At 42.5% G+C, this 22321-nt stretch overlaps 1 protein-coding gene across 1 annotated transcript in view; it reads right to left on the bottom strand.

Annotated features, from left to right (window-relative positions):
* The window catches only part of ACBD6 (acyl-CoA binding domain containing 6), a 101267-nt gene that overhangs the window by 63439 nt on the left and 15507 nt on the right, over nt 1-22321 (bottom strand). Inside the window, exons 3-4 of the mRNA XM_009994667.1 lie at nt 16513-16577; nt 15903-15999 (exon numbers count right to left, since the gene is read on the bottom strand). Coding sequence (XP_009992969.1) covers nt 15903-15999; nt 16513-16577 — 162 coding nt within the window. The remainder of the gene's footprint in view (nt 1-15902; nt 16000-16512; nt 16578-22321) is intronic.

The raw sequence follows: 22321 nt of genomic DNA, 5'->3' as shown, positions 1-22321 counted from the left end.
AATGCCAAGAGAAAAGCCACACTCCCCCCAGAACAGACAGCAAAGCATCCTCATCCCTGCCTCACTGCACTGTATTTGTCAATAAAAGACCAGCTCGATTCAAGGTACAATTGCATCTCGACTGGCTGTCACTGGCAATGCTGCTCCAGATGGCCTCAAAGCCTGACAACCATTTTCTGAACAAAATGGAAATACAGGGACTAATATTTGCTAACATAATTAATTCATTTTTTTTCCTCCACTCCCCCTTCCTCCTTTATCCATGATGTCAAGATGTATACCTTTAAATTGTTGTCAGCCATAAAACAGACGTCGTGTCCCAGTTCAGAGGTTAACATATAATGACAGACACATTAAAAAACCCTGTCCAATGCCTCACTGACAATTCCAGCTCCATCTTCTCTTCAACGAGACAGTAGCTCAAACTCACTTATAAGCTTTAACAACATTAAAGTCTAATCATGATTGAAAAATAAAGGAGAAAGAGAAGATAGTTTTTATCATACTAAGCATTATAGAAGCAGAAAACAATTAGAGACAAACATCATCTTTGTGTAGGCTTTGAGTTCACCTTCTATTTTGGTCTTAAGTCTCATGATCACAGCATGGTTCATTTTTCTTCTTGCATTTTTGGTAACCAGGTGGAAAACTATCATTTAAGAGGAAGAACGGTTGTTTCCTGTCAGAGCTTGGGTTTGGTGGGCCAACCTGTTGCTGTATCCCTGAAGACAAGACAGGGATTTATTATTTTTCACCTCTGAGCCCAAACTTTGTTTTCATCTACATAAACCAGGCTACAACGGATTTAACAATATGGCACTTTCAAGGGCCCTTCTGATGACTCAACTTCAAACTCATGTGCCAGAACTCATTAGAGATGCCAGTGAACCCACCACTGGTGATAAGCTGGGACTGAACTTGACCCAGTGGTACACAGCTATTTTATAGGCAAGGGACTCCTGGATCTGACAGAAAGGAAGGTACAGAGAAGTCCTACAGAGACATGACATCAGGCATAGCACAAATTGCAGTACAGCTTTAAAAAAAATTAATACCATAACCTGGAGTTAACAGAAGAGCTAGATCCTAGGGATGGGTTAAATGTAGGGCATCCCAGTTTTATCCAGCAGAAAATGAGAACTCTGTCTAGCTGGTTTTGCATGTCTAGATGCCTAACACACGCAGTAGCAAGAGCTGTTTGGAAAGGCATGTGGCTGTGTCACACAGTCCAACTATCATCTTCCCAATTCCTTCACATCTCACTCTGGCTTTTCTCCACACCCCAAACCTTTGAGTCATTTCACATATTTAAGAAAGAGAAAGCCATTAGGCAAAGGGGTTCTTCACATGGAAATACTTGTCTTCAATGTTACAGTGGCAAAGTGGTCAAGACTTAAGTTCTTTATCATGCATCTTGGAAACAGGAAAGTGAGACAACTTGAATGAGAGCTACACATCAGGATCTCACACCCAAGCCATCACAGTGAATGGAAGAAGTTATCTCGGGTTATATTCAGAAGCTACTGATTGTTTTCTTGGAAAGTGAGACAACTTGAATGAGAGCTACACGTCTGAGGCTACTGATTGTTTTCTCCTCTTTTCCAAGCCTGATGCAACTGGAGTCAGAGTAGCAGCTGCATCCTACTTTATGGGATGGACACAAGAAATAATCCCAACAAAATTACTACAATCAAGCCTTCAAGTATTTCTGCAGCAGTGAATACATAGTGCAGATTCCAACCTGCATAATTCACCTTCCTACAGCTTTCCTGTTCCTCCAGGTGCAGGTGTCTGCAGGGTGTGCTCCCTGGCTTCCCTGCACTGGGAGCAGCACTGGGGCCAGGGACAACCTTACGAGTTTGCAGAAGGGTGTATACACAGCAGCAGAACAACAAACCCTCTACTCAACAGGAACTCGGCACCCTTCAGCAGCCACTAAAATCTGCCTTGGCCTCACAGGGTGCCTGCAGGACTTTGGTGTGCAACCCAGGGTCTTGAGCCACCAAGCCTGGAGTTGCAAGCACTGGATGTTTACAGAGGTCTGCCTGGCAGGGGCAAAAGAAACCCTGGCCCATATCACAACTTCCAAACTGCACCTCAGAGGTGACTGACCTCTCCAGTCCCAGTTGTCATGACAGTACAAGCCACATCCTGTAACCCCATCAGGCTCACAAGAAGGTACCAGTAAATCCCCAAAGTGTGCTGACTGAATTGTAATTAAGCTGATTGAGTCACAGGTGACATATTTTACAGAAGACACTTCAGAGTTAACCCAACAGTAGACTTCTGCTGGCCACCATGTCCCCATTATTGCTCTGGCTTAACATTTCTGGATACAATTTGAGGAGCGAGGATTATTAGAGAGGCAATAAGAAAATGCAAACTCTCCTAAAGTTTCAGGTACTCAACCCCCTCCTCTCCCTCTGTGCCACAGCCCAGCAGTTCCCCTGGGAAGGGAACTTGGGCAGACACTAATTGTATTTGACAGCAGCAATTACATGCAAGGCTGGAGATTAGAAGCTCGTTAATTGTGCGTGCTGTAATTGCTGCCGTCTTTTCCTTCACTAGTTAAGGCCAGTGCCAGGAGAGCCAAGGGGAGGAGGGTGCTTTCCACCTCAAATGCAGGTGGTCCAAAGATGAGAGCCCTTGGACAAGGAGATGTCCCTTGTCCCCCAGCATGGGGGGAGCTCCTGACCCCAGAACAATGCAGGAGGGTCCTCTGGCAGGGTGGCTAATGAAGCATGAAATGAGGACAAACAATGCCCTCTTCCAAAGGTATTTTCCACCTGTATCATTCTGATTTTCCAGCTCCCTGCAGCAGGAGGTAAATATTAACCCTTCAGAGGTGATGCTGCTCAAGGAAGTTATTTTTTCACCACCTATAAAATTAGGCACTGAATTATACACTTGAGCAGGATACATAAAATTCTCCCTTCCCAACTAAACGTACAAGCTCAGCACTTCTTACAGACAAGCAGAGGCCAGAGACATCCAAACAAGATCAAAATACACCCAGGCTGAGGGCAGCCTCCCTGTCAGGCTCTGCTGTAAAACCACCTCTCATGAAAGGCTTCTGTGCCATCCACACCAGCCGTATTAATGGCCATCATAAACAGACTATTTCAATATTCCTCTCTCAACAATCCTTCTTGGCTCCCAGCAGCAGCTCAGGGAGAACGTGCACATGACTCAGCACCTGGAGCTTTTTCAAGAGACCACTGAGAATCTGTACAATTTGAGCAAACTGTCCTATAAAAAAAAAAATGACAGTATGCTCTGCAGGATAATGTGGGGTTGGGTTTTTTGTTTTAAGTATTGCAGGGACAGTTAATATTCTATCAGTGGCTACATAAAAAAAAGTTTCCTGGTTCTTTTGAACCTCATCACAGAATTTTATCTTAAAATACACAATCTAAGACAGGGAAAATATTTTCCAGATTACACTCAAAAAATAGACACAAATATACTATAATTAATGTCATAGTTAAACAGTGCTGTGATCTAAAATAAGGCCTTGCAGATTACTCATTTAATTTAAAATGAGTTAATTAATAAGTGCATCATAATCACAGTTGGAAATTAGTAGTAAAGACAGGCAGGGGAGGGGAATAAATGTAAAATGCTTAACATAATTTAGAGGAGGTTTTATGTTTGCTAGTAGCTGTGATTTCATGACTCACTTTATACATTTTAACATCCATAAGGAATGAAATAATATGCTTAATCAAAAAACCTAATGCAGTGGCTTCCAATGGGTTTTGATTTGTGAAGCTTTTCTTTAATGGAAAAACAGGCATGGAAGTGGCAAACAAGACCACCAGCAGACTCCTCTTTCTTCACATCCTTCTCATGGAGTTTACAGTAACTTGGAGTCTCCCCATGTCTGCAGACCACAGGGTGAAGTGAGTGGCCTGTTTGCACCCTTCCAGCACGAGGCAACTTGCAGGAACTGGGAGCTTTTGGGAGGGGAACAAAGCACTGGATCATCAGTCCTGGAAACAATCAATCATTTCTGTCCTATCACCCATCCGAAAATCCACAAAGGCCCAGGTAGAAGGGACAAAGCTATGGATCCAAACAGAGCCTGTACTGTAATTGCTGGTTTTTGTCAATCTAATAGAAGATACTAATTTACATAGATTTATACAGACATTTGTGTGAGCAAAATATATATTCTGAGCCAAACTGGAAATACTGAAAAGCTACATAGCTTGGAATTAAATGTGTGCTCTGAAGCTTGAAAGCTGAAGGCACCCCTATCTTCTGAGAAACAGAAGAAGGACATCAGCCCCCAGCCTGCCTGTTGACAGGCAGGTTGTTGTTCATCCTCTACTTGTTGGACCAACACTAGGCCAGACAGCAACACAGCAGCAGTAGAGGACAATTCCCCCACTCACAAAGGGAGCTGCTCCAGGGCTGCTTGACCAGTGCTACTGAAATTTGTTTCCCCCAGCAGATCTGGGTCATGAAGGCAGAGGGAGGATTTATGAGCTCTGCAGACAGGGAAATGGCAGAACGAAGAGATCTTCATTGCTCCTTGTCCCCATGGACTCAGCCAAGAGAAGGATCAGAACATCCCAAGAGGAACAGAAGGTTTCTGAAGTGATGGTGTAACTCTTCACTGAAGGATGCAGCAGGATCTGAAGGCTGCTGCCTGCTGAACAGCCTTTAGTGCTGTACACTGGGACTGTGTCTGAGCCTTTACATGCCTTTGTGCTGGTTAGTCTGGATTAAAATACTCACAGGACACTCTAGAGACACATCTTTTCTTACAACAGGAGTGATGTGGTACAATACTGCCCAACTACCTAAGTACTAGACAATACCTGCTCTTTAAGGATAATACTTTTTTTCACTCTAAGGGACAAATAGCATCTACAAGACATTAATGTGTTACTAACATCCTGCCAAAATGTCCAGAATTATACTCAACACCTCCTTGATACTTCCTCTGAAAAACAAACTCAACATAACTTACTCAACCTTTTTCTAATGTTAAAAGCTGTATTTTCATTATAGAAACAGCTTATGTTCTAGCTTATGTTATACAAAAACAATTGCAGCTACTTTCTCCCAACTAAAAGCATATGCTGTTTTTAATTGAGTTCTCTTTTAAACCAGACTTTATGTAGCCCTGTGAAGCAACAACTAAAAGGTCTACATCTCCACACCTAAAAATCAAGGCATCACTTACTCCACAGTAAGAGAAACCCGTAATGTCCACCCAAGACTGATTTTTTTTTAACCACCTCTGACACAGCAGGTTCAAAGTACTGCATTAGCTTCAATTACTTTGAAAACTGAGTTTAACTCAAAAGTTGCACCTTGCCCTGTTTAAAATAGTCAAGCTGCTAGCATGGCTGGGTGAGTTGCTGCCCAAAACTGGAGCAAGAGTTTGATCACAAGCTGCCAGGAGCTCCTAAGTGAGCTTCAGAGCAAGCCAAAGCCTGCCTCCCCACAGCCCACCTGTGCCACAAGCAGAGGAGACTGCGCTGCTGCTCCCAGCCTCACTCACCACCTTTGCTACTCAGGACAAGAGGACTTGGGTGCATTAAATCAGCCTTTTCTGGGGTTCTGGGCACCCCAGGAAGATATTTGGGTTCACAGATGTCAGGGATTCTCCTTGCTGCTTAGGAAACAACCTGCCCAGCAGGAAGCTAAGACTGAGCATCTCTCACCTTCCTGATCCTCTCCTCCTCCCCCTGAAGCTCCCTATTTGCTTTTCCTCCCCTTCCAACCCCCCTATTACACCAAGCTGACATTCAGCCTGCTTCACTCTCTGCCCTGACCCAACTGTAAATGCATCTTCTGGCTGCCTGCTTACTTCCCCTGCCCCTGCTGTCCATGACCACATCCTGCTTGGTTTAGCACCTCTCCTCTGTCAGCCCACGCTGCCACTTCCCCGGACTCCAATTTTGTAGCATCACCCAATGCTACCCAAAGCTTCATTTTCCAACAGATTTTAGCCAGTGGAGTTTCAGTACAGAAACAAACTTAACAGGAAAGTTGTGACAACACTGCTCTGTTCTGCTTCCAGCCTCACAGCTGCTCTGCAACAGCAAGCTTTTAAATACTTTGTTACCCACATTTTAGTTACTGGGGGGAAGCAGCATCTCTGCTAAAATCTGCAGAAGAATGAAAGCTGCATGTGACACTTCAAACCCTTCCTTGCCTTGCCAGGAGCTGCCACCTCAAGACAGAAACAGCATAAGGCAGTATCTGGTTTCACTTCAGGCACTTGAGCTTGTGGGTTTGTACCTTAAATTCAACCTTGTCAACTCAATGTAAGCAAAGATCTGGGGCTCTTTTGAAGTATGAGCACCCATCCATTTTCTGTCTACTCAGCATTAGCAGTAACAACCTTCAGCAAAGGACCAGGAGCAGCTTAAGCCTGATCTGGTGTCCTTCTCTGATACTGAGATGCTTTCTCTGCTAGGAGAGCACTTGCTCAAGTGAAGCTTTAAGACTCCATAGCTCAGCTGTGTCCGGTGCCTCCAACCCCACAACCATGGGATCACAGAATGACCAGGCACTGTGGAACTTCTGCCTGTCCATTACAACCCCACAGCAAAACCTGTTACTGCTGAACAGCAATTAAAGGGGAAGGAAACAAGCTACTAGGTCCCCGCTGCACAGAATGTTGTAAATGCCCCACTCTGTTACATCTTGTCAACCTCACATGCCAGGAGTTTGATATATATATTTAAATTTGGTTGATTATTTTTTTTCCCAGTTGCCTCTGGCCTATCTGGCTAGCATGCAGTGTCTCAATTCACCAGTGAGCCAGGAATCATGACACTGGGATGCCACAGGCACTGCTGTGCTGCAGTAGCACACTCAACACCAGCAAGGCAGAGCTATGTCTCTAATGATTCTTTTTTCTGAATACAGTCCAGATAGGAAAAGATTTTAATTACTGCAAGATGATACAAATTCATTCACTGACTTATTGAAAAGGAAAAAAAAATATTTCATCTTTGCTTGAATGCCTAATCAAAAATCACTAGCTAAAAATGAAGAGCCTCCTAATTTCTTGCTTACAATTCCAGAAAAAAAACCTGTTACCTTCTCAAGTAGCTGCAAGAGCATGTATGGTGCTGCTCACAGTCCACTAACAATACAGTGCATCAGCACTGCTGGATCTGAGCTGGAAAAATAGGGGCTAATATTGTTAGAAGCAAAAGTTAGCCCTTGCAAAGGCAGTAAGATTACCTGTCTAACATTCTGTATGTTTTTAGCATGGCCAGACAACTTAAAAGGAGCGAGAGAGGAGAGGTATAAATCCTTGTGGTAATTCTTTACTTTGAAGAAGTTTAGGCACATAAAAATATGGGCAAGCTCTGTACAGGATTCCAGTGCAGCCTTCAATAAATGACTGCTTGCATTTCTGGTTTGCTTTCTAAACTTCAGCCTTCCTAAAATACAGGCTTTGCAGCTTGGCACCGTTATATTTCAATCAATCGCTTGAACGAAGATTGCAATGTCATAAATAAAGGAGCCGAGGCCATAAATTTCTGCAGAGATGTAAAATCAAAGAGAACAATCCAACAGACTCCCAGGGGGTGGGAGGCTGACACATATTCCAGCTGTTTATATTTCTACTACGAGACACTTGCTCATTTTAACTTTTTCACTTCTGCACAGCTTGCCAGAACCACAATTCCAAAACACCAAAAAATCTCACTCTGGAGCTGGCCTTTCGTTTTGTGCTCTACAATAAAATAAAGCTGCAGAGGAGAAAAAGCCTTATCATTTATAGAGTTTGTCCATGGGAAAAAAATCCCAGATCACCCCAGCTGGCAGGCCCTCCAGCACAGCACCCCAAGCCTGGCATGCAAGTTACTTGCAAGAAAAAAGCATCCTCAGGCCACCTCTGACAACTCCATCCTCAGGCCCCGGGTTCATGGCAAACAAGCACCAGCTTGTGTTCTCTGCTGTCATTGTTACAAACACAACTTACACATACTATTTTATTAATCTGCTCCCTCACTTAAACAACAGTCCAAAGGACGACAGGGTTATTGTCACAGTACTGAGCGAGGACGTGCACTGCCCATGAGCTTGTGCTGCTTGTAAAAAACCAGTATAAATAGGAAACTGAATTTGATTTGCTGCTCAGAGCAGAGTAGCCTGGATAACAAAGCAGGCAGGCAACACACTACCTCCTACTTGGTGTGCCCTGAGTTTTATTCCATCTTGCATGGAATAAAATTGATAAACAGTTACATGTGCAAAGACAGGGACAGAAAGGTAGCAAATAACCTCTGGACAGCTTTGTTTATGAGTAGGACCTATATCAAGTACCTAAAGCATCAACACAGTTTACGCACAAGAAGGTACAGAGAAGCAAAGGATGCAGCACTTTCTGCCTTTATTGCAGAAGAACAGGGAAATGTAGTTGATGTTTGTAGAGTGATATTTTACTGCCTTACACAACAGACACAAAAAGTATCCTCTTGCTAAGGGAAAAAAAAAAAAAAAGATTCTTTTCATGCTGCTTAACACTCAAGGCCTTAACTTGTGCAGCGAATAAACTGCCATTTTCCCAACTTGGATAAAACAAGGTGGGTTGCTCTGCCTGTGGTCTTGAATGTACAAGAAAGGTGCACACAAACTGTGAGCTTTTGTTAACCATGCACAGCACAGATTACTCCCACAGGAAGGCTGCATCTGCTACTAACTCTGCTTGCACACTAGGGACAGTCCCTTGCACAGCTGGCAAAATGTAGCAGGGCAGGAGAATCCCTCTGTCTGTTAAGACCTAACCTCTCTCTGGATGTGTAATAAGTGGTCATACCTCAGGGTGGTTCACTAAAAGAAGGCTGCCTAAACCCAGAGGACATCAATCTTACATGCCCCAAAATCTGGGGTGGATCTTTATTTTTGTTTTTAATTTCTAGTGTTGCCTTTTCTGTTAAAAGAAAAAATAACACAACAAAACCAAACAAACAGGCCTGCTAGGTTTAATGTTGTTGGTTTTTTGTTTATTTTTAAAGTGGAAAAAGTGGATTAGAGTTCATTAATTATCTCAGTGATTTCTTCTAATATGGTCACCCATTGAAATAAGAGCTTTCAAAATACATACAGTGAACTGTGCAGCTTGTCTCCTGCATTTTGTTACAGCTGTTATTCTTAAGTGCAATTAATTTGGGTAAAAACAAACCCAAAGATGAAATTCACTGAGGGTGAATCAACAGACAAGTATCCTGTACAAACCCAGAAAAAAAGAGGGACAGCAGAGAGCAGAGATGCTGGCAAGCACTGCTTGTGGCTTGCAGGAATAAGGGAGGCTTCTCTCTTCCCAACGTGCTGCATTTGCACAGCACAGGAAGCTTTAAGGAGCACAGCCATAATTCCATTAGCCCCCACTTTACACGATGCAATTAAATGGCTTTTCTACTACAAAAGAAATAAAGTCCCTATTTTTCAAAGTTTTTGACCTTGCAATACAGCAAGCCATAAATTGAGACGTTAACCCAAACTAACTGCACTGCTGAGGGTGACAAGCTGAGACCCAAACAGGTCTTCTCTCCCTTCCTGCTCTCCCCATCCCCCTTGTAATCCTGCCCACACCACTCTGCTGCTCTTTCCCAACCATAAACGGTGGCTGCTTGGACAGATTATCAAGGGAGACATCTGTTTGACTGATAGACAAAACAGGAAAACATGAGAGATGCACTCATTTTGTTTACAGACCACAGTTTTTCTAATGTATTTCTTAATTTCCAGAATAAATTCCAACAGACTGCAATAGAAACCAAGAAATCCACAGATTTTGGCCTGAAACTACTGTGTAATTTACCATTCACAAATGTAAGCTTTAGAAGTTGACCAAACTTCTTGCTCCACACACAAACAGGCAAGCAATGAGTCCAAATGTAAGCAAAGTTCACGTTTGGATTTCCAAATGCTTGTCTTAACACCATTGGATACACCGTTTCTATTTGAGTCACTACTGAAATTTTATGTTGCCTTGGAGATCCTACTTAAATACAAGAGGCTCATCAAATTAGATCAATCACTATAATATTTCAGTAACACCTGGTGCAACCTACAAAAAGCACATGTACAAACTCTGCTGCTCTGTCCATCTGGAAATTGTTTCTCCTGCTTTTCTCTGTATCCTCAAATTCCAAATTTGCTTTTCCACATTTGCTTGGTGCATTTAGACTGTGATCGAGAAAGGTGATTTCAACATAAAGAAGGATGAATGGAGCCCAGCCCTGTGCATGGGGTAAACTGGCCACCCACCTTATCAAATATTGCCCCCTGCAGTACCTCTGCAAAAACACCCACTGGGCAAATCAATTTGCTTTATTCCTGCAGGTTTTCCAGCTTACTGGACTGCTCTGAGCCTGCAGCAATAGTGCACTTGGTATTTTACTCTGAAGTTCCTTTTCTTTTCCTTTGACACTGACTGTCTGTTCCCCAGGGGTCCTCTCCTGGCTGTTTCAAACACCAGGACTCTGTGCTCCCAGATCAACACAGCACAGAGGTATTCTTACTCCTCTTGACTACTTGGTCCAGAGTACAGAGAAATGAATCCTCCTCCACTCAAAGCACAGAAGAATAGATGAAAAAAAAATCCACAGGCAGCTTTCTCCCCTGCAAACATCAGCACTGAAATTTCAAACATTTAAGAGCCTAAAAAGATGTTTGGTGAATGTGTCTTTTCTTTGAACTTGAGCTCTCTTCCTGCTTTGCCTTGGAGACATGTCTGTGCTCCTCAGACCTCTACTATACAACTTTCCTCATTACACAGCAGAAATCTTACTAAGTGCATTGTTAGTGAAGCTGAGTCAAATTAAAATGCCAATTATTATTATTTTTTTAATAAGGAAATAGAAAATCATTAAGCCCTCCAGCGAGTTTCAGCAGTCAAAGCAAATAGAAAGAAGGCCTCTAAGTGTCTGGGGAGGGATGTCACTTCAGTTAGTAGCATGACAAGCTACTGAGATCCTAGCTGGTAAATGTGCAATATAAGAAATAACAAAAGGAAATATTTAGAATCAAGAGATGCCAAAACTGCAATCAGCAAATGGAAGGCTAAAACTGATGAGCAAATCTGGATGGTTTTTTTATTATTTATTTTTATTGTTTGAGCTGTGCCATATAACCATCTTGTTACAAAGAACAATCAATAACAGCTCCCAACCACCTCACTGCAGGGTGGTGGACACACCTCCACCCACATCCCTTGCAATGTCAACTTGGTTGGAGATGTGCACAATGGTTCTGAGCAAGAGAGGTGCTGTCCTGCTCCCACCTCCACACAGGCAGTGCCTGTGGTCATAAACCCCCATGGCAATCTGAGGTTTGAAAAATCTGGATGTTGAAAGCCAGTAGAAATGCGTGATATCAAATCCACAACAAATTAGAATGTTAGAGTGTAGGGGGAAATAGAAATAGTCACTAAGACTGTCTTAAAACCAGCAAATACTAGAAGTGCCCAGCTATAACAGCAGAGACAGCCATGTGCACGAGAACAAAGATTATGGCATAAAGATGAAAGACAAGCAAAGTGAACCTCCCTAAACCCCCAACCCACATCTGAGCCTGCAGGACAGCTCTATGCCAGTGAGTAACAGAGCCACAGCAGGAGGGGGGACCAGAGGGATGAGGACATGTAGATAATAAGCTGCAGGTGGCTGGCAGACAAATATCACTGCCAAACTCATATATCATCAAAAGCCACTAGAAGCAACACCAAAAGCCACCAGTAAAGCAGGAAGTAGACAGGTAAACCTGTAAGAAGTGAAGCAGCCAGAACACACTTCTCTAAATGACCCAAAGCACTGGGAGGTGTTGACTACATGAAATACTTCTGGTTGAGGATAGAGAACACAAGAGAATTGCTTCATATGTTATTCTCTGTTCTGGAGGAAGAGTGAATAGACTTGAAGGACAGGTGATGTCTCTGAAATATGCAAATAGAGCTGAGCTGGCCCAAGCAATTACCTTTCCACTGCCTGGAACTTCAGACTGAAAGGAATGACTCACAAGGAAGAACAAGAAACAAAAGATGTGCTAAAAGGTAGAAGATGACTAAGGAAGACTGTATCAAGAAGAGAATGGAGACTAGAATGGACAAGCATAGTCTCGACCTCCTACCAACAGCTACTCTTGGGAAAAGGAACAAAACAACCTAGGACACAAACCACAGTAAGACCCATGCCAAGAGAGGAAGACCTAACTGCAAAGCATCCAGAAAGGCAACTGTGATGGTTGTTTCTACACTTCTAGGTTCAAGGTAAATCCAGCAAGGAGGTCCCTGCAGTTTCATGAAAAGACAATGGATCTCACCTCAATACCCTTTAGGTTATAGGCTATTTTAAGGATTTCCTAGCAAACAAAATTGCTAGCATAATTTCTTCCCAGGTTTTAGTCAAAGCTCTGAAAGGAAAGATCAGGCATGACTACCAGGCAACCTGCTAGCAGCAAGGGTGAAGAAGAAACTAAAACACATTGGGAATAAGCATGGAGATGAGCACACAGATGTGCCACTACTATCAAAAGCAACGTATCTGCTTCCCAGAGCAGAAAACAGCTGTGCCACTTGCTTCTCAGTGTTCAGTTGTCTCTTAAGAAAGTGCAGGTGCTCCAAACTCCATGCAGGAGTAGCAAGTAGGAAGTCAGATGTTGGCTTCTACTGATGTTCCCATTGCTTCTGAACACAAACTTGGGGTGCTTCTACTGCATCAGAATGCTTTGACTTTGTTTGAGGTTTTTCTCCATCCAAAACAAGCAAAGATTATGAAGTTATAGCAGTTACAGTCTGATGTTGAAAATGTGCTAATACAGGAACTGCAAGGTCAATATGAAGGAATGAATCAATGTAAAAATCAAGACAAAGGAATGAAGAAGTGGATCTATTTGGACTGCATAAGAAACACTGCATTTAGTTCCATTCTATTTATTAAGAAAAATACTGACAGCCTGAAAGCTGCAGAACAGCAGCAAATCTGCTGGGGAAAAATGAAACTACGAAAAAGGTGTTTCTAAGCTTTAAATTTTGCATATTTAGTACTGAAGGATTAAGACATTAAAAACTGCAAATAAATGAAACAGAAGCTTGAGGAGGATTTAAGATAACAGGAACAACTTTAATGGATGCAATGAACTGTTGAAGAGAAAAATGTAGGCAATATTGAGAAAGCTTTACAATAGCAGAAGTCATGAAGCTGCATAATGAGAAATTCAACACCTTTGTACTGTAATTACTATTGATGATTCATATTGATATGAAAGCTGAACTTTTCTAATTTGTACCAAGCACTTTATACTGCTTTTAACCAAATACACTAGGAGTATTTCATTCATGATCTACTGTACATAAGAAAATTCAAAGGAACCCAGCAGATAAGCATGTAAAGGAGACACAATGACAGTGATGAAGCACCTTGTAATGTACCCACAGATCTTTTCTATAAATCCAATTTGAAATTTGAAGACTAAAATAGCTATTTTATCTCTATCCCCTGACACATGCATCTCCATAATTTTAAAGAGCAGAGCTCCCCCTCGTGGCCCCAGAAAAATACTACAGAGCAGCAGGAGATGAGTGAGAGACTCCCGATTTTCATATAAAAGTGGAATTTAAAGGAAGATGCAGTAGGAAGGACAAAGAACTTCTTTTAAAGAAAGTAATGTGTCACCTCTACTTTAGTGCTAACTTTTAAATTGAATTATCTCCTAATGTAACTTCCTCTGCCTGGTCTTCCTGCAACTCAGCATGTTCTTTCAATGCAAAATGCTCTGTTCTCCTAACAGGTTCCTAGCTCAGCTATGGGCAAGGCAAAGGAAAAAGTCAGGACAAGAAACATGGCACCTGTGCAGCAGTGCAGGGTAAGTAAACCAGGCAACTCCCTATGGATTTTCCTCAGCATTATAGTTCTGTGCACCAAGACCACTCAGAGGAAAAAAATAATTGGCTTCAAAAAGCCAAGAAATAAATGCATGGTCACCTGAGTGAGAGAAGGACAGCTAGTGAAACACTGACACAAAAGCATCTGAAGAAAAAGCACATTTCTTCAAACCACTCTGACAACTCAGCCCTGCCATTTCCACAGAACCTTTTAGTCAGGCTCCAGGATTGCTTTCCTGCAAGTCTACACTTCTAGCACCAACTATTCAAAAAAGGGAGGATAGAGAGATGCATGGATGAGCAAATACAATAGTGTGACAGCACTACCCAGCATGGCCAAGCTTCTGCTGAGTCCTGGGGACAGGCTTGTGCAAGGACAGCAGTGGGAAGAAACATGCCCACACATATTCAATCCTCACCTCAGCAAGTTTCCTGGCTGGTATCTTTGTAACCCAAAGGTCACACCACAAAATTGCTAGAGCTGGAAGGGACCTTTAGAGAACATCCAGTCCAACTCTTCCACTGAAGTAGGGTGCACTAGAACACTTTACACAGGACTGCATCCAGGCAGGTTTTGAGTACCTCCAGAGATGGAGATTCCACAACCTCCTTGGGCAGCCTGTTCCAGTGTTCCACCACCCTCACTGTAAAGAAGTTTTTCCTCATGTTTAAACGGAACTTCCTGTGTTCCAACTTGTACCCGTTGCCCCTTGTTCTACACCAGGAACTACTGAGAAGAGCCTGTCTCCATCTTCCTTGCACCCACCCTTTAGATACTTGTACTCATGTCACACCTGCGACGATAAGTATTTTCTCAGGCAAGAAAATGAAGCATGTACCCCAAATCAAATCTGTCACCATGCATGAGAAGTCTTTTTATGAACAGAAGCTCTACCCATAAAAATTCAGGAAAGCATTGGGTGTTTCAGGTTGGGTTTTTTCCTCATTGTTTAGTAAATATTCATGTGTCTCACTGCTAGACACTTCATTCAGGATTGTATATGGATACTTTTAAAATTACTTTATTCCTGTATGAGAATTTTAGATGGGACAAGAATTTAGAGAGCACGTGGCCAACTGCACTGCACAACACAGCATATAAAACTATTTTCCCCAACAGCATTAAAAGGGGTTTCCTCTAAATGACAAGATTTCTTTGCTGCAAAACAGGATCCACACCATTGAAGCATGAACTCATGAGGAAAAAACAATTACTTTTAAGCCTCCAGAACAGAATCAGAAGACAACTGAGAATCAAATTCTTGATTCATAGTCTTGTGCTCACACACAATTTTGCTTCCGAAGCACAGGACCAAAAAGAGAATCAATTTCCTACCATGAAAGAAATTACCATGCCTTCAGCATTTTGTTATTACTGAACTATCTCCACTCCTTCTTCAATCAAAGGCAGCACATTTTCTTTAAGAGCAATCCTCTTAAAATTATATAAATACAAGCCTATAACCAGGGAGATATCCTTAAATATTTAATCAAGTAATAAACCTGGTAGATGAAAGACAGATTAATTAAAATGACAGTGCAGTCTCCCTATAACACACACATACAGGACTTAAATACACTTGTTATGTTGGAGTACCTAATCATAATCAGATTTGGTAATTTGCTGCATGGAAACAAAAAGGAAACATTTTTAGAATTGATCATTCAGTTCATGTCACTTTCACAGAGATTACTTTGTATTGATCAACATTTAAGTAGTAGTTGAAAAGAGAAAGATGAGAAATGGATAAAAAGTATCTTTACATGCTAAATACAGCATGAAGCAAAAGAAATTAGATCACTATGGCCAAACCAACCCTGTGCATGTGCTCACTGTAATGAAGATAATTTCGAACGAGATGGTTCTTTACATTTCAGTCATAACAAAAGTAGAGTTAAAAAAATTAATTTAGACTTCAATCTGCTCAAAATGAAGTTTGCCATGAAGCAATTAAAGTCTGTGTGAAGCTGAACCATAGTCAGCTTTACAAAGACAAATGCTGGTTTGTTTTCTGAACAATATTTTCACATTTCCTACCTGTGGATTCCAACTGGGATCCAGTTTTTTCACTGTAGCAACGTACTCCTGCATAGCTTGATGAGGGCTGGTGTCTCCCAGGGCTTTCCAAGCCTCCCTACAAGAGAGAGGAAAACATCGGTTAGCCACTCAGAGACAGCACAATGAATTTTTATAGTGTCAACAGTGGAACAGTGAACAGACTCATCTAAATACATTCAGGGGGTGTAAAGCCATGCAGTTTGAAATGGTCAACTTTTCTCTAAAGCCATGAATGGGCACTGTCAATCCAGAACTCTGCTATGAAAGCATCTTTCAGGGGATCATGATCCAGGCTGGAACATGATTTGTGCTCACAAAGTGTAGCTGTTTGTAAAGCTGTGGCTATTTTCACAAAATTTTTCTCATATCTAGGATAATCTGGATGAACAAGGTAAATACAAAAGTCTGGTATTTTATGTCTGCACCAAGCATAGGAGCAAACATCTTCCTACTAAAGAAAAGATTTTAACACCAGTTCAGTAGCAGAGTTTCAGATTTGACATCCTCTATGTCTTGAATCTGTCAATAGACAAGATGAAGCAGAAAGCAGAGCCAGAAATTGTTAAGAATTACAAGAATTTCCTCTTACCATTTCTGTTTTCCCTCAAAATCAAAGAAGCCTGGCTTGGGAGTGTTACAGGTTCCAAACTTCACCTAAAGAAAAGAAATTTCCTTCTGTTAGAACAAAGCAAAGGAACGAGTCTTTCATAAAGAAATCCTGGGTTCTGACGGTTTCAGGGTAGTTTGTTCTTGTGCCAGAGGAAAGGTTTCTGAGGGAAAGAACTAACACAACTCAGTCTTGTTTTACCTTCATTTTAGCACTCTGGCAGTTATTAGCACCTCTGCATCCCTGTGTTTTCTTTGTGGGATGCAAGGGAAGCAATTTTGTTATGGAGCTCATTTCTTTTGCATGCATTACCTAACAGGGATAAACAGCAAATGATTTCTCACTTAATGTTATATTATTACCCAGCCAAACGCTTCAGCCTCCACCAGTATCAAGAAAAATTCTGTTGATTAGGGTTTCTACAGGGATGTTTATTCATTAAGGCTGAAATTCACCTGCTTCCACACAAAGCTCAGATAAACAGACTTGGCTTAATTATTTCCAAAGTCCTCTGGAAAGCAAGGGGACAAACTCAGAGGAAGAAAATGTCAAATATGGAAAATATCTTATAGCCAGTGTAAAATGGATTTGGTACCAGTGGGAATCAGGTAGTTTTCCACTGAGTGGTGTACTGGTAGGACAAAGTCCTTCCTCCTCACAGCAGGGAAGTCTAGCAGACATACCTGCTTTGTAAGGTCACACACAGAGGACTGACGGAGGCTACACCTACCCAAGGCTCCAAAGGCACAACCACATTCTGGCAATAAGGTCAGTGCTAACAACTGCCTCAACAGAGCAATTAGCAGGTTGAGATTTGGGTAACAGAGATTTCGTTGAAGGCAGCTCAGGAGAAGGTGTAAGTGAAGTTGCAAGTGAAGTTGCCTCTGTTCCTGCCTGGAAGAGCCAAGGAACATGGGTCAGGACTCACCAGCTCTGACTGTGCCCCTTTCTAATAGAAAATAAAGCCCTTTTTTTTTCCCCCACACAGGGATCACTGGTAAAATTAATCGAACCGAAATGAAAAAGACATTGTGAGACTGAATGAACTTTAACAAAACATAGGGATTTTATTTTTTTTAAGAACTTTTTTGTAATGGAAGAGCTACATAACCCCCCCAGGGATGGTGGATGAAGGACTGTAGCAACCAGAGAACCACAGCTCCACATGCAACAGCCCCTGGGATGCAGTTAGCACAGCAAGTCCCCAGTAACACAGGACACAGCCCAGCACAGATGGGATATTTAAACAGACACAGGTATGTCATGGAGATGGGCAAAGAGTGCTGGTTGAACATTTTGTCAGCCAAGCAAAACTAAACTGCACTCAAACATTTTATGAAATACACTCAAGTGTTCAGGCAGGTGAAGTGCTTAAATCAACTAACAATTCTTCACCTTAACAGGGTGGGGATTTTATACTGAGGATGGAATAATTAATCAGGCTTTAAAGAGAGCATGTCCATGCTGAGAAATATTTATTAGTTACACTATGTTTTCATTTAAAGTGTTAGAGGGTGTGAGTGACTGCAACTGAAATTAATTTTCTGTACATCTGACTGTCTCCTAGTGAGCTATTCATTCAAATTAGAACATCTCAGCTGGCCTTTAAAACAATATATTGCATTTCATAGAGTAAAAAGAGAAGGGGCTAGCAACAGTTTAATTCTATAAATCAGTCAGGAGTTATCTAGTGTAAATGTTCTCTCCTGTGCTCAGAGGTGGATTGGTCCACTTGTTTTAAAAAGCAAAATAAACATGGAAATAAAATGCAAATTCATTATCTGTATGGAAAATGCCTGCTTGGCAGTTCTTTAGTTCAACAGCTAAAGTGCAAAAATTGGCCAAGTTGGATTAAAAAAAAATATTCTGTTTTAATATTAATTTTCCACTGCCATCATCAAAACACAACAGCAGTTTCTTTAGATTTGGCATTCAGAGGCAGTTCTAGCATCAGGGAATACTGCTACTAACACAAATCAAGGAACAGTAGTTAAATTTCATCCATCAAGAGGGGGGGAAAAGTGCACTTGTGCCATGTTTGCTACTTTAAGATATATGGAAAAGGCTTGAAGTGGCTTTGTGGGAAAGATTAAAGGAAAGGTTTTGGCTCCCCTCTTTCTGCTGCAAGACTTCATAATGCATCAGGAACCAACCAGGAATGTAACATCAGAGGGAACACAAGTCTGACAGCTGAAGCTGGGGGACTTTTAGCTAAATATCTAAATGCTGACAAATACTGGAAGGTGGCATTCCATTAAGGACTTCCTGGTACTTCCCTGGAGGGCCTCAAAAGCTGTTTTTCCCCACAACCAGCAGAAAGACCAGAGCCTGTATTAGTATTTCAAGCAAAGAGTTTCTCATTCTGTATCCACAAAATAATTACTGATGGTCTCCAGGGGGCCAACAGGTCACTTGATGCTTAGCTCACCTCATTTACAGTTGCATTAAAAATAGAAGACAGCCAGAATGCATGAAATACTTCCCTAGTATTGCTGCTGCATGCAGAGTTGCCTGCAGGCATTATACTCATGAACCCTATAGAGATGACCCAGGCAGCTCCAAATGGGAAGTGTCTGCAGATGTCTCCACTTGTGGCCAAAAGGGAAATCAAGAAACCTTGGATGAAGCTCCCACCTGAGAGCTGAAGGTCACAATATTCAGAAGAGTGCTTGGGGAGAGAGATGCTCAGTGGTTTGTTAGTGCCACATATCACACCCATGCAACTTCAGCTGCTGGTCCAGACTTTGAGGAGCCTTGAGATTCTCCTTACACATTACTCCACAATTGATGCTCCTCCTCCTGGTGGTGGTGGAGGGGTTAAACTGGCTCTTGGATAATTTTTCAATTAATATATTGATACAACAGGGAGTTCCAGCCAAATATTTTTACCTGATTGCAAATCTTTTAAGGGGAAACCTCTTTGCAGCCTCCTTAAAGAGCAGTAACTCCCCTCCATGGACAGCAGGACTAAGTTCTATCTGTGCACAGGCCAAGTAAGCTCAATTTCTTTGGCAAGATGGGAATTCCTGCCTGTTCCTGCCCAAAGCTCTTCCCCACTAACCTGCCTGAGCCTGTGGGAAAGCCCTGTGCTCAAATGACTGAAAGTGGGGTGCAAGGAAGAACAAGCAAACATCAACCACAGAAGGCAAGGGGGCCTGTATGTCCCAGAGAGACAAAAGGGCAACACTGGTAACACCAAGTCAGAGGCATCACACTGCTCCCTGCAACAGGAAGCTGCAGGCAGAAAATCCTATGTTCTAGGCAGATTTATGGCATCATATTCTACCATTTTTGAAAGACACCATGCAAAAAATGGGATTAGACTCTTGAACCTACACTCAGAGACAGCATAAGCCCTGTTTTGCCAGCAACACTGGGTTTCCAGCTTGCCTGCACCTCTCAGCAGCTCCTCAGGACCTGGCACATCCTCATGGCAGGGCAGTTCACTCAGTCCAGTCATTTACAGCAAGTTCTGGATTCCCACCCCTCTCTGAATGATGACCCCATTGCAACACTTCCTGAAGCTCAGCTTTTTGCACCCTCAACACAACAGGCAAGCACTATATTTGCTTCACCACCACAGACAAGCAATTTGCCCAAAGCCACACAAAAAGGAGGGGGAGAAACAGAAAATTCAGGCCCAGGCCAAAGCCCTACCACCTAGTCTGTTCTGCCTCCTGTTCTGGGGCAGAGTCGTAAACTCAGCAACATCTTCTAAACACCTCACTGAAGATGACAACTAAGCAATTCCCTTATTTTCAAGTCTCTGACACATAAACAAAATCAGAGAGAAAAGTAATAAAATCTTGAAATGGCCTCCAATAAAAGGTAATAAAATTCCAGGAAAATGCCTATATACCCAAACAGTTTGAAATAAATAATATACAGTATTTTAACAGAGAGCTCAGCTGTTGCTGTCACCTCTTTTATGATGGTGCTGTATCTTAAATCAAAGCCCTTAGTGACATAAAACACTAAACTGAGGAAAGACAAGGATGCCAAATCAAGGACAGTGGACAGATCTGAGTCAGCACCTTTTGTGCACTAGCAATCCTACTGTCCACCAGAGTAATATATTAGCAGCCCATTATGCATACTGATACAGCTGCTATAATTAAATAGAGAAAACTTGCATTAAGTGCCCTCGCCTTGATTTAAAGCACAAAAGGCTGCAAAACCCAAAGTTAGCAGAGCATAATCCTGCAGTAGCTGCACTAGCAAACTTCTCCCATTGCCACAGTCAGCACTGCCCTCCCAGGCACTCAGGAACAGGGGTGGCACCTTTCTGGGCAGCATGGAAATGCAGAAGCCAAGCACAGCCTGAAGCCCAGGAGCACAAAGGCACCTGCTGTTGCATCCTGCTTGGCCAGAGACAAAAGGGACCCAGGAGAAGAGGACAGAAGTGCTCTGTTCCCCTCAGCTGAAGGCAACTGGAAATCTGTGCTGACAGTGTTAATTATCAGCTTTTTCTTCACTTGTATCAAAACTGTGGGTTCTGATTTGAGAATTTGTTCATATTAAACACCTTATTGGTCTAAGAGCTAACACCAAGAAGCCCTCTGGAGCTAGTTTGGCAATCATGAGCTGATATACAAGTACAACCTAAAGCATCTGCAACAGAGTAAAAAAGAGGTTAATTGCAATAAATCTCCTAAGAATAAAGACCAAAAAAATTACAGAAGAGAAAAACCACTCTTTTAATCTCAACCTAGGCATGGCTCCTGTTATTCTTAGTTCCCCAAGTATGTTTTTTCTACCCTTTTTTTTTTTTTTCTTAAAAAGGCAAAGAGAAATCTGGAGACCTGTTTAAGAACTGGAAACATCTGAAAACAAAACCTCACACAACCAGTCTGTTTTTAAAACAATTAATGATCCACAAACCACAGCCTAGGGGCCACCAGCTTAGAGGATAATTAAATATTGTACTGAAGAACAAAAGCATTTGTAAGGGGCAGTAGTAGGACAAGGTTGTTCCATCTGGAAGAGAAATCATGGGGGAAATGTGCACACCCAACTTGGACTGTTAATAGATTCAGTTTTCAAGTCCAGGCAGCATCTCTTGCCACACACTTGAGTCATATTTGTACTTCTACTCTTTTGTCTTCCAGGTGCAGCAATACTTAACTTTTTCTCTGTTCTCCAGGTTAGATGATTATTACAGCCTTTTCTACCTTAATTGTTTGCTTGACTTAACTTCTCCCATAGGTGCAGGAAGAAGCCACACTGTGTATTCCCAGGGGTTTGCTCAAGTCACGAGGACTGAATGGGACAAGGAGTCATGTTCAATATTGCGAGCTGAACCAGTTTAGTTTCCAGGAAAAAGTCACACTGTGTCTTCCCAGGGGTTTGCTCAAGTCACAGGGGCTAAACTGGAAAAGGAGTCACGTCCAATATCACCAGCTGAACCAAACAGTTTAGTGTTTCCAGGCCACTTTTAAAGCCCTTGACGGGCAGATCTGCACAGGCACGTCCTTTGTGGGGTCTCATCAACACCCTAAAGTTCTCATGCTCACCCTGGGGTCAATATGCATGTCCCTGATGTCCCTGACGGGGACGGGAGCACCAGAACCCACCCCATCACCTCCCCCAGCCCACCACGGCCCAGCACCTCCCTACCGACCACCCAAGACACTCCGAGAAGCTCAGGGGTTGCTCGGAGAGGCCACCAAACCCCCGGGGGTGACCTACGGAGGCCAAACCACCTTCCATCCGACCTCAACCCAACACCCCCGGGCCCTCTGACACCGAACCGACGCCTCGGAGCGAGGGGAGAGCAGGGGAACAACCAAGG

The sequence above is a fragment of the Chaetura pelagica genome, unplaced genomic scaffold, assembly GCF_000747805.2.
Source record: "Chaetura pelagica isolate M959 unplaced genomic scaffold, ChaPel_1.0 scaffold363, whole genome shotgun sequence".
NCBI lineage: Eukaryota > Metazoa > Chordata > Aves > Apodiformes > Apodidae > Chaetura > Chaetura pelagica.
Note: the sequence above shows the minus strand (reverse complement) of the source record. Positions and strands in the feature narration are given on the sequence as shown.